At 47.1% G+C, this 13,046-nt stretch overlaps 1 protein-coding gene across 1 annotated transcript in view; it reads left to right on the forward strand.

The window, feature by feature from the left end:
* FAM193A (family with sequence similarity 193 member A) overlaps window positions 1-13,046 on the forward strand; it is a 234,860-nt gene that overhangs the window by 142,446 nt on the left and 79,368 nt on the right. Inside the window, 2 exon segments of the mRNA XM_037829279.1 lie at window positions 10,718-10,881; window positions 11,649-11,816. Of these exon segments, the coding sequence (XP_037685207.1) occupies window positions 10,718-10,881; window positions 11,649-11,816 (332 nt within the window).

A 13,046-nucleotide genomic window follows, 5' to 3' on the forward strand; every position in this document is an offset into this window, starting at 1 on the left:
CAACAACTTTGTAGAAATAGAACAACCAAAAATCAAATTTATTTGAAGGGCAAGGTGCCCCAAATAGCCAAAAATATCTTGAGAAAGAGAACAAAGTGGGAGGCCTCACACTACCTGACATTGAAGCATATTACAAAGCTACAGTGCTCAAAACAGCATGGTACTGGCATAAGGGGACAGAGATACTGACCAATGGAATCGAATTGAGTGTTTAGAAATAGACTCTTGCATGTACAGACAATTGATCTTTGATAAGGCAGTGAGGCCAAAGCAACTGGGGCAGAGTAGCCTCTTTAATAAATGGTGTTTGGAGAATTGGATATCCATTTCGAAAAGAATGAAAGAGGACTCCTGCCTCACACCTTATACAAAAATTAACTCCAGTCGATCAAAGATCTAAATAAGCGCTAAGACCGTAAGACTCTTAGAAGAAATGTAGGGCGATTTCATATAAAGATCTTGTGATAGGTGGTTTCCTAGACCTTACACCCCAAAGCGCGAGCACCCAAAGAACAAATGGACAAATGGGATCTCCTCAAAATCAAACACTTTTGTACATCCAAGGACTTTGTCAGAAAAGTAAAAAGGCAGCCTACACAATGGGAGAGAATATTTGGTAACCACATATCAGCTAAGAGTTTAATATCCTGAATATATGAAGCAATCGTACAACTCAACAACAGAAAGACAACCCAGTTAAAAAATGGGCAAAAGACATGGACAGACACTTTTCTGAAGAGGAAATACAAATAGCTCAAAAACATATGAAAAAATGTCAACTTCACTAGCTATTAGGGAAATGCAAATCAAAACCACAATGAGATATCATCTCACACCTACCAGAATGCCCATTGTCCAAAAAAGTGAGATTTACAGGTGCTGAAGAGGATGTGGAGAAAGATGCACACTTAGTCATTGCTGGTGGGAATGTAGAATCGTACAACCACTGTGGAAGACAGTGTGGAGGTTCCTCAGGAAGCTAAGTGTGGATCTGCCATGTGACCCAGCTATTCCATTGCTGGGTATATACTCAGAGGAACTGAAAGTTAAGAGACAAACGGACATTTGTAAACTGACATTTATTGCGATACTATTCTCTATTGCTGAGAGATGGAAGCAGCCCAAATGTCCATCTACAGATGAGTTGATAAAAAACTGTGTGGTATATACACATGATGGAATATTATGCAGCTGTAAGACAGAACAAAGACAGTATGTTTTTATAATTACTATTAATTGAAGTCCATGGTTTTACTTAGAGCTCATTGTTCGTATAGTGTGTTCCATGGGGTTTTTTAAAAATTCAATTTTATTGAGATATATTCACATACCATACGTAACCATGCAGTCATACAAAGTACAAAAATTGTTCACAGTACTGTTATATAGTTGGACGTTCATCACCAAAATTAATTTTTGAACATTTTCAGTCCACACACACACAAAAAATAATAAAAATTAAAGTGAAAAGAAAAATTAAAGTAAAAAAAGACTGGATGCCTTTTTTTTTTTTTTTTTTTTTTTTTGCCCCTCTTTTTCTGCTCGTCCATGCATAGATACACTGGACAAAGGGGAGTGTGGTCCATATGGCTTTCCGAATCACATTGCCAACCCTTATAAGCTACATTTTTATATAGTTGTCTTCAATATTCAGGGTTCTAGGTTGTAGTTTGATAGTTTCAGGTATTTACTGCTAGCTGTTCCAATTCATTAGAACCTAAAATGGGTTATCTATATTGTGGTAAGAGTGCCCACCATAGTGACCTCTTGGTTCCTTTTGGAATCTCTCTGCCACGGAAGCTTATTTCATTTCCTTTCACATCCCCCTTTTGGTCAAGAAGATGTTCTCCTTCCCACGATGCCGGGTCTAGATTCTTCCCTGGGAGTTCCATGTTGCCAGGGAGATTCACTTCCCTGGGTGTCTGATCCCACGTAGAGGGGAGGGCAGTGATTTCACCTGCCAAGTTGGCTTAGCTAGAGAGAGAGGGCCACATCTGAGCAACAAAGAGGCATTCGGGAGGAGGCTCTTAGGCACAATTATAGGGAGGCCTAGCCTCTCCTTTGCAGCAACATCTTCCAAAGGGCAAGTCCTGTCCCAGTCCCCAGCCCCCAGCCCCAGGAAGGTCCATGGGTTTTTAAAAAAGTTTTCTTATATTTTGTTATAATAACATTTCCCCTCTTCATATTCAGATATTATTTCAGTACTGTTAATTGTGTTCACAGTGTTGTGCTATTATCACCATTCATTACCAAAACATTTCCATCATTCCAAATAGGAACCCTGTACATTTTAAGCTTTAACTTCCCATTTCCATCCCCATTCCATCCCGTTAACCTGTCTTCTAGATTTTGACTCTGTGAGTTTACATATTTTAATTGTTACAAATCAGTGAGCTCATAGAATATTTGTCCTTTTGTCTGTTTATTTCATTCAATTTGATGACTTCAGGGTTCCTCCATGTTGTCACATGTATCAGGACTTCATTCATTCTTATGGCTTAATAATATTCTGTTGTATCTATATTCCATGTTTAGTTTATTCTTTCATATTGATGGACATTTAGGTTACTTCCATTTTTAGCAATTGTAATGCTGCTGTAAATATTGGTGTCCAAATATCTGTTCACACCTGTGTTTTCAGTTCTTTTAGGTGTTTATTTAGTAGTGGGATTGCCAGTTCTTTGCTTACTTTTCTGAGGAACCACCAAACTGTCTTCCACAGTGGCTGCACCATTTTACATTGCTATCAGCAATGAATGAGTGTTGTTCCTGTTTCTCTGCATCCTCTTTAACTCTTGTAATTGTCCCTATTTTTAACAGCAGCCATTCCAATGGCTGTGAAATAGTACTGTTTTGGTTTGCTGATGCTGCCCTTTTGCAAAACACCAGAAATGGATTGCCTTTTATATAGGGGTGTATTTGGTTACAAAGTTACGGTCTTAAGGCTGTAAAGTGTCCAAGGTAAGACATCAATAAAGGGTACTGGAGAAAGGCTATTGGCATCCGGAAACCTCTTTTAGCTGGGAAGGCACATGGCTGGCATCTGCTGATGCCAGGTTGCATTTCAAAATGGTGTTCTCCAAAGTGTTTCTCTTGAGGCATTTTGTCTTCTCTTAGCTGCAGCTGTTCTTCAAAATGTCACTCTCAGTTGCTCTGCCCCTGGGGCCCATGTGGCTCTTTTTAAAGTACTCTAGTGATCCAGTGAAGGCCCACCCTAATGGGTGGGGCAACACCTCCATGGAAATAATCCAATGAAAGGTCGCACCCACAGTTGATTGAGTCACATCTCCATGGAAACACTGAACCAATAGGTTTCAACCTAATCAATACTAATAAGCCTGTCCCCACAAGATTCCATCAAAGTACATGACATTTTGGGGGATATAGTACATCCAAACTGGCACAAGTACTTCATTATGGTTTTGATTTGCAGTTCCTGATGGCTCTTGATGTTGAACATCTTTTACTGTGCTTTCTGGCCATTTGTATGTCTTCTTTGTGAGCTGTCTCTTCTTTTGCCCATTTTTAATTTGGGTTGTTTGTCTTTTGTTGTAAGTTGGAGGATTTCTTTATATATACTGGGTATTAATCCTTAGTGGATATGTGGTTTCCAAATGTTTTTTCCCTTTGTGTAGATGGTATTTTCACTTTCATGGTAAAAGAAACAGTTTTTTATTTGATGAGGTTCCATTTATCTGTTTTTTTTCTTTGTTGCCTATGGTTTAGGTGTAAAGTGTAAGAAACCATTGCCTAACACAAGGTCCTGAAGATGTTTCCCTGTTTTTCTTCTTGGAGTTTGAGAGGTCTAGCTCTTAAATTTAGGTTTTTGATCCATTTTCAGTTGACTTCTGTATGGTGTGAGGTAAGGGCCTCCTTTTTTAGCAAATGGAGATCTAGTTTTCATAGCTCCATTTTTTGAAGAGATAAATTGTATTAATAAGGGTTCTCTAGAGAAACAAACCAACAGGAAATATCTGTCTCTTGTCCTGGACTTTTGTTTGTTAGTTGTTTTGGAGTTCCCCTGTTACAGTAGTTTGGTTGTTCTGTCTTTTCCAGGGGACAAATCTCCCTCTCCCAGGTATCTGAAACCAGCAGGCCTTTGTCCCAGATTGTCCACCTCTATAGGTTTTTACATCCTTTTACTGTTTCCTTTTGCCTGGAAGGCAAATTCTGGGAGGAGGGTACCTCTGGGAAGGACTTCCCAGCTAAAATAGGGTGCCTGGGAGGGGGTCAAGAAGGATGCCAAAAGCTTCTCCAAAGGTTCCCCAAAGCTGAGTTTTCTGGCCTGCCCAGAAAATGCAGCCCTTCAGCTACCTGTTCCCTGCAGCCCTGAGGGTGCTCTTAGTCTTGACATCTCCGCCGCATCTGCCCCTGTCCAGGGAGGATTGAAACAGTGACTCCTGCCTCCTTTTCCCCAGGATGGGTTGAAACAGCAGCAGAGCTGGGACCCACATTCCGAATTTGCTAATGAAAAGCCGTGATCAGTGATTGGCCATGTACACCCCTGCTCTTGGGAAGATGACTTTTCCATCCTTTTCTGTCACCAGCAGCTAGCCAGGGGCTGGACCCTGAGGTGGCCTGTCACGAGAGTGGGGGTGGGCAGGCGCCGGCAGCCATGGCGTGGAGAGCAGTTCACTGTTCTGTACTGTAACCGATCAGCTCTTCCTCCCGCTCTCCGCCGTACACTGCTCTTATGGGGTTTCTAAATTGTTCCAGGCAGCCCCTGCCTGTTTGATGGTTGTTCTGGTGCAGGGACTGAGTCCTGGAGCTACCTGCTCCGCTCTCTTCCCTGGAAGTCTACGCTTTGTTAAGTTTTGACTTTGATTATACTGGTCTGTTTCATCTACATTGTCAAATGTATTGGATAAAGGGTATAATATTCTTCCATTAACTTTTTAATCTCCAGTGGATGGACCTGTAGTGATATTTTATCTGTTATCAATCTCACTGTACACTTTTATTATTTTTTTTCCTTCAAAATGGTTAATTATCTTTTAAGAAGGTTTTCAAATGAGAAAGCCTTTGCTCTCTACCTGCCCCCTCCCATGGCTGGTGGTCCTCATTCACTCCTCTCCAGCCCCTCCTGTTCCTGAAGCCTCAGAACTTGCACATTTCTTGTAATGCAGGGAAGTGTCCATTTGTTTGCAAGCTTTTATTTTCACCTTCATTTCTAACATTTTCGTTAAGCATAATATTCTAGATTGTTGGTCATTTCTCTTCTGATGAGGAATCTGTTGTCATCCATATCTGTGCACTTGTTTCTATAATGTGTCTTTGTCCACTGCCTGCTTCTTAGATTTTCATTTATCACTGGTTTCAGCAGTTTGGTTGTGATGTGCCTTGGTGTCATTTCCTTTGTGTTTCTTGTGCTTGGGATAATAGCGCTTCTTGGCCATGTCAGTTTTCATCAAATTTGGAAATTTTGAGCCATTTCTTCATCTGGCCTCCATTTCTTTCAGGGACGCCAGAAGGAACCTTCCTTAACCTGTATGTCCAACACCTTGATTTTGCCATTCAAATGCTTTGTTCATTTTTCTACCTTGCTTATGTCTGCACTTCATTTTGGTTTATTTTTTGTTGCCCGTCTTCTAGTTTATGATCTCCTAGTGTGTCTAATCTTTTCTTAATTCTATCCAGTGTATTTTCTTTTCAGATATTTTATTTTTCATCTGTAGAAGTTCTATTTGCTTGTTTTTGTTGTTTTTTTTTGTTTGTTTTTAATATCAGTTTCTTTCCTCATCATGTTTGTTTTCTGAAGACATGTGGAACTTTTATTTATAATCACAGTTTTCAGATTCTTGCCTGTTAGTTACATCATCTCTGTAATTTGAGAGTCTGTTTTTATTGGTTAGTTTTCTTCTGGTTGTGAATTTTTTTTCCTGCTTTGCTTTGATAATGGATGCTGAACACTGTGGAGTTACATTGTTGGGGGCTGGGTTTTGTTGTGTTCCTTTTGCTTGTTTTGTACTTGGACAAAACACAGTGACTGAGATTAAATCTGTATAAGATGAGTTCCAAAAAATGATGCATTTAAGGATTTAATATGTCGTGATCATGCTTCTTATTTTTAAAGACTTTATTTCTTGTCACCAGGAAATACTACTTTCAGGGCTCTTGATTGCTATTTAGATTCAGCAGAGTTTAGAGCCTGTGTCACCGTAGTTGCTGCTGCAGTGCTGAGCAGGTCAGAAAAGGTTCCTGCTCTCATGGAATTTCTGTTTCAGCTCTGGAGCCGGTCTGGAAAGGAGTAGCACAACAGGATTTCAGAAGGCGTTGTGAAAAATAGAGTTTAACCGGGGTGGTTAAGGTAGGTGCATCCGCCAGAGCCCAAACGAGAGAGGAAAGCACACTAATAATTGGAACAGGGAAATTTTAATATAAAGAGCATTACTATTAACCAGCAACAGGGACTAACTACCCTGATAAGGGGAGGAAGCTCTAAAAAATACAGTCATTTCAGACCCAGGGGGCAGATGCTATCTGGGGCTTGGGGAAAGTGCTCGATGCAGGACAGCGTTGGACGAGGGCCCCACCTCCGCAGAGGTCCAGACTGGCCAGAGAGGGTGCGGCCACAGCTCATGGGGTCACAGAGGGGGTCGCCCAGGTGCTGCAGGCCAGGCTGACAGCAGGAAGCTGCCCACACCCCTGACACGGAGCTGCCTGCACTGTAGAAGCAAGACCCTGTCCTCCTGCGTGTCTCTCCAGCGCCCTCTGCTGACAAGGCCAAACGTGGTGCCGGCCGGCAAAGGAGAACCATGTTCCAGGAGCATCTTGTCATTGCAAACCAGGGCAAAGAGGGTGGCCAGGACTGGCGGTTACTGGTCAGCTGGCCTCTCGGAGCAGGTGATCTTTCTGCCGAGGCCTGACTGATGGAGGGAAGTCTGCCTTTCAGAGACTTGGGGGGCGAGCCCTTTGGCAAAGGGAACCGGGCAGTGGCATGAAAGCTGACACTTGTCCTGGAAAACCTTGATGCTTGGCCTTTGTTCTGAGCTGACACAGAGGAAAGCAGGAGGGCAGCCACATGGCCCATTCCTGTTTTAAACACCTCGCTGGCTGCTGCTGGAGACTGGCTCATGAGTGCATAAGGGTGGAGGTAAGGGGCAACTGGAGAGCCACTGCATCTCTCCAAGCAAGAGATGGCAGAGGCTCAGGCAAGGTTAGGACCATGGGGAGAGAGTCACGGATGGATGGAGCTGTTCTTGGGCGTTGGAGGACAGGCTTGCCTTTGGATGTGTTGGGATGGGGGAGAAGAGAGCAGATCTCATTTGTTCAAGTGAGCCGACCCATTGGGTACTGCTGGGGACAGCTGTGTTCTTCTCCCACTGGCTCCAAACCCACCTGTCTGCCCGCCTCCCTGCTCTGCTGAAGGGCCAGCCAGGCCTCCTAGCCTTTTCCAGGCATTCTGATGTTAAAATTGTCTTGTTTCCAGGTATTCAAGCTCAGTCTTTAGAGAAACTTGACTGTCTCCCTCTCAGCTTTAGTAAGTTGTTGGAGAACGAATCGTGTCCCCACAAAAGGTGTGTTTGGGTCCCATCCTGGTCCTGTGGTGTGAAACCATTTGTCTGTGGGTTCTTCGAAGATGTTGGAGTTAAAATGAGGCTCAGACTGAAAGCACATGGGCCTTACTCCAACAGGGCTGACAACATCACAAGCAAAGGAAATTGTATCTGGAAAGAGAAGCCCCGGGGAGCAGCCAGAAGCTGAAGTCAACGGAACCCCAGAGAGAAAGGAGAAGATGCCGCCATGGGTACCGCCGTGTAAGGGAAAAGCCCAGGAGCCCCACAAGTGCCACCCGCCGGAAGATCCTGACCCAGGAGGAAGCCAGCCTGTGACCTCTGAAATGTGAGCCAATAAATTCCTACTGTGAAGCCAGCCTGTTGTGCGGAGTTTGTTTTAGCAGCTGGGAAACTAAGACAGCTTCTGGTACTGGAAAGTTGGTGTACTGCTGTGACAAATACCTAAAAATTTGGAAACAGCTTTGGAATAGGTCATGGGTAGAGGCTGCAAGAATTGTGAGGAGCTTGATGGAAAAAGCCCAGATTGCTTTGAGGAGACTGTAGGTAGAAATATGAACATTAAAATACCTCTGAGGCCATAGGAGGAAACAATGAGCTTGTTAGTGGAAACTGGAGAGAGATGATCCTTGTTACAAAGCAGCAGAGAACATGGAAAAGTTGGGTTCTGATGTTGGATTGAAAGTGGAACCTGACAGTGATGGACTTAGGTATTTGTCGGAGGAGATTTCCAAGCTAAGTGTGGAAGGTGCAACCTGGTTTCTCCTTGCCACTCACAGTGAAATGAGAGGAAAGGGATAAGCTGAAAACTGAACTCTTAAGCACAAAGAAGTGAGAAATTGATGATTTGGAAACTTCTCAGCCAAATAGTGCTCTCTGAGACTTGGGCCAGGAGGATCTCTATCAGGGACCTCTCTGAGCTTCTAGGAAGCGAGTCTCCAGAAAACAGAGCTCCACGTGGAGGATTTAACTGAGCGTGGAAGCAGCCAGCCATTTCAGTGGAAGTCAGGATCAGAAATGCAGTTATCCAGGAGGGATCTATGGGAAGTTCTCTGTCTGATGATCGGTGAGGGAAGAGCATGGCCACTGCACAGAGCGTGGAAGAGGTGGGGCTGCCACTCCATGGGTCTCAGAGGACAAAGAGTCAAGTCACAGAGGACTCTCAGATCTTGAAATCTAATGGAATTTGCCGTTGGGTTTTGGGCTTGTTTGGGACCCATGTCCACTGTGTTCCTTCCCGTTTCCCCCTTCTGGAATGTGAATGTCTGTCCCATGCCCATCCCTCCATTGTGTGTTGGAAGCAGGTGACTTGTTCTCTAGGTTCCCAGGTCCCTCAGACAGAGGACAGACCATGCCTGTAACTGATTCTGATGAGGCGTTGTACGTATGTATTTGCTCCATAATGGCTTCAGGCTTTGGGATGTGGTGATGGGTTGAATGTATTTGCAAGCGAAAAGAACATGTCTTTTTGGAGTCCAGAATGTTGGGGACTGAATCGTGTCCCCTGCAAAGGCATGTTCAGGTCCCAGCCCCTGGGCCTGTGGGTGTGAGCCCATTTATGAGTAGGACCTTTGAAGGTGTTATTAGTTCAGGTGAGGTCCAGAGAGTGAATTGAAGTCCATATAACAAAGGAAATTGGGTCTGGAAAGACAAGCCATGGACACAGCAGAAGGTGGAAGTCGAGGGAACCTGAAAGAGAAAAGAGAGAAGACGCCGCCTTCTGCATTGCTGTGTGACGGAAAAGCTAGGGAACCCCGAGGAGTGCCAGCCAGCCAGAAGATACCAGCCCAGGAGAAAGCCAGCCTTCTAGCATCTGAAATGTGAGCCGATAAATTCCTGTTGTGGAGCCAACCCATTGTGTTTTAGCAGCTGAGAGAACTAAACAAGTGATGGGAGTTGCTAAGGGAATGTTGCGGGGTGGGGGGGAGGGGAGTGGGGGCGTGACCTGACTGGCTCCAGGGTGGAGAAAGGGGATGTGGGCAGGAGGAGTTGGGAGGTCTTGGGTCTTCGCGGGGCTGACCGTGGCACTCTGGCTGATGAGGCTCCCGTCATCACAGGGGGCCCAGTAGTCACCAGTCTTGCTCACGTCAGGCCCTTCTTTGGATTCCTTCCAGACCACGGTAAGAACTTGGCACTGAGCCATCGGGTGGAGCACTCCGTGTGCCCTCTCACCCACTCCCCAGAGCCCCTGACCCATGGAATGCTTCTCGTGCTGGACCTTCCTTCCACTAGGGTAGCCTTAGCTGGTCCTCCACTGCCAGAATTCACTGCAGAGTCAGATGTTGGCATCTCCACGGGACATGCAACAGGCCTTCAGAAGAGCTCCCTTGTGTGTGGTCCAGTAGCAAAACTGGGTGGAGCTCCGGGTCTGTGTGTCCAAACCAGCCCGCAGCCGAGGAGGGGATCCCAGCTCCTCTGTGGGTCCCTCCGAGGGCGTGCAGCGAAGGCCCTCACTCAGCCTGTGGAGAGGAAGAGAGGGCATGCAGGTCTGTTTTCTTCCACGGATCCGCTTCAGGAAACCCTGTGTGCTCGTCAGGCTGTCGGGGCAGTGCCTGGAGAGCTGTTGCCCCTCAGTGTGGGGAAGCTGCCCACTGTCCTTAGCTCCGAGGTGAGAGCAGGTCCTTGGATGGCCGAGCACCACCTGGGTGCCAAGGAGGGGCACCTCTGGGTTGTGTCAGAGAGGAGAAACTGAGGGCAGAGAAGGCGTTTTGGGGTGAAGGGGACTAAGGTTGCGCTTGTGTTCTCCAGGGTGATTGCTGATGGAATCTCGGTTGATGTTCAGGTATTGTTGGGCACTGGAGGAAGCCCCAGAAGTGGGTTTGTGTGTCCTCTTCCTCAGGCCTCCAGACCTCTTGGTTAGAGCAGGTGGCACAGGTGCTTGACTCCACGGACAGGGTGGCCTCTGCCTGTTCTTGTTCGGCTCCGGGATGGCCATGCCTGCTGTGAGGACAAGGGCCATGGGCGGAGAACACGCATTGGACACCTCCAGGGCCCTGCAGTGCACACCGTCAGGTCAGAAATAATTGTTGCCACACAAAACCTTGGGTGTTGGAGAGAAAAAATTCCATTAATGTCAGTTAAAGTTTTCTTTTTTCAGTGTCTCGGGCTTAAAATTTTTCTAAAACATTTTTCTGAGCAGTTTATAAAAATTAATGCCATGAACATTTGATCCTAACTGGTCTGTTAATTCTCTCTTTTCACAGCAGAGTCAAGATTTTCTGTTGCACTCCCCTCTTGGAGGGTCTCAGCCAGAGGCAGGAGGAAGCGGGAGACTTACTCTTGGGGCTCACACACTGCCCTCCGCAGGGCTCGGCAGCTCCACAGCGTCTGACGCGACCTGTACCTGTGAGGCCTGCAGCGAGCGCAGGTGTGTGGCGGGTGTGCCTGCAGGGACGTGTTTGGGTGTGTGTTGTGTGTTTTGCTCTCTGGTTGTACATGACATCTCACTTTCTTCTGGGCAATGATAAGGTTCAAGAGAGGGTGAAACTAATTCATGTTTAAGCTGTAACAAAACTGGGACACTGATAAATGACAGCAAGCACATGAGCCTCTCCTCAGAAGACATCGGCCAGTGTTGTGAGAAATGCCTGGGTGAGTGGGACAACTGGCACTCGGACGCCGGTCCTCAGAAGGGAGAGGAGACATGCGTAAATGTTTGGCTTCTTACCTGGACAGCTGGGGGAGGCTGGTGCCTGGTGGCCGGTGACAGAACAGGGCACGGGAAGTCCAGGTTCGCGGCTCATGGGGGTAGGAAACTGACAGGAGCAAATGCTTGGCGGAGAGCCGGGCACCTCGACAGTGGCAGTCTGGAGAGATGGATGGCTCCTGTAGTCCGTTTGGAAGACGGTCATGGGTTTTTGCGTGGTGTGAGTTGTGACTAGCATCTCGTGGAAAGGAGGGTCCCAGGGACTGGGCAGACGGGACACCCACTGCCTCCACTGTGCCATGGAAGACGGGGGCCTGCTCCCCTGAGCGGGATGTGGCAGGGTCAGGCAGACACGGGGTTGAGTGGGACGAGGATGGTGCGGTGAGACAGGACCTGGTGGCCAGTGGCCTCAGGGCTTCTGGGAGGGTGAGGAGACATAACAGGTGATGTTTCTTTGCCTAAGCCTGACTCTTCTTGTGTCTTTACAGAGAAATTTCAGCAGAGACAGACCGAGAATCTCAGCAGCTGCAGAACTACTGGTCAGAAGTGCGCTACATGGTCCGGTGTGTCTACCGGCAGGCTGGAACCCCACTGGCTGATGACCAGGACCAGTCCCTCGTCCCTGACAAGGAGGGGATGAAGGAGCTCGTGGACAGGTACGCATGGCCCCCTAGGCCATCCACTCCGTGCACGCCCTGTCCCTGCCCTGCTGCGCTCAGGCGGCAGGCTTGGGTGCGGGCCGCGCCTCCCCAGTCTGGGTCGGGAGCCCCCCTGCTCACTCCACCCTCGCCCTCGGTACCTTCCCAGGTCTTGAGCAGACAGGAGAGCGAGCCCTCTGGCTAGAATGTTTCCAGTTCTTCTCATTCTAGTGAAACGCTTACTGCTGGTATAATTGAAGTGAATCGAAAGTTTGTTTCAAGCACTTGGGACTGACTGATCTCAGGAAGAGGACAAGGGAGGGCCCAGGTCCGAGGTGGGGAGAAGACTGTTGCTCCGAGCACGGTACATCTCGGGGGTCCACATGCTGATTGAAATGTGGGGGCATCTAGGCTGTCTGTGAGTTTGGTTTTCCCTGTATCATTTGAGTCTGTTGTGGCTTTCCTCTAACAGGTGAAATACATTCCATTTCAGGGGACGGCTGATAAAGAAGTTTTTAAAATCATGATTGTTACACTAAAAATGTCATCCGTCTAGCCTCAGGGCACGGCCCACTGTGGGGATCCTGCTATTTCCCGTTATGTTTCTGAGCACGCCTCAGAAGGCCCCAGGCAGGCTTCCCTGGCGCCACCGCCCAGGTGGTACGGGAAGGCAGAAATAGAGCAGGTGACGATTAAGGGTCTTCTCTTTTGACCACATGTGGTACCCAGAGGTGAAAGGATCCTTTGTGTGGAAGCCAGGACTGTGCTTAGTTACCTGACAACCGCCCCCGTCTCGGGGGTCCTGGGCTGCCTGGCCCCCGGTGGCTGGCTGTGGGCGGTGTTTTGGCTGTCACATCCATGGTCCTGGGCTTCCATCTGGAGGCTCCTCAGAAGCACATCAGAGAAGTAGGTGATAACTTTACCCATGGAAGTAACAGCACTGTAGAGCAAGCGTTTCTCATGGAGTGGCTCCAAGTCTGAGGGAGATGCAGGAAGACATTAATTTGCCCTTGTTCCTGGGACAACGCCTATGTTCATTTCCCTCTCCTCACCTTTCAGATTCTAGTTCATCCGTTTTTGCTTATTGCTTTTGTGGTGGGATAGTTTAAAAATGGGGTAAACCTTCTGTAAAGTTCCTCTGATTTTAGAGTAATTCCACCCCATGTGGGGATGTCGAATACCTAGGAAGAAGAAAAGGGCAGCCCAGACGTCACCTCTGTTGGTGGTTGCTTTTCGTCTGTTACAAAC

The sequence above is a fragment of the Choloepus didactylus genome, chromosome 3 (genome assembly GCF_015220235.1).
Source record: "Choloepus didactylus isolate mChoDid1 chromosome 3, mChoDid1.pri, whole genome shotgun sequence".
Lineage (NCBI taxonomy): Eukaryota > Metazoa > Chordata > Mammalia > Pilosa > Megalonychidae > Choloepus > Choloepus didactylus.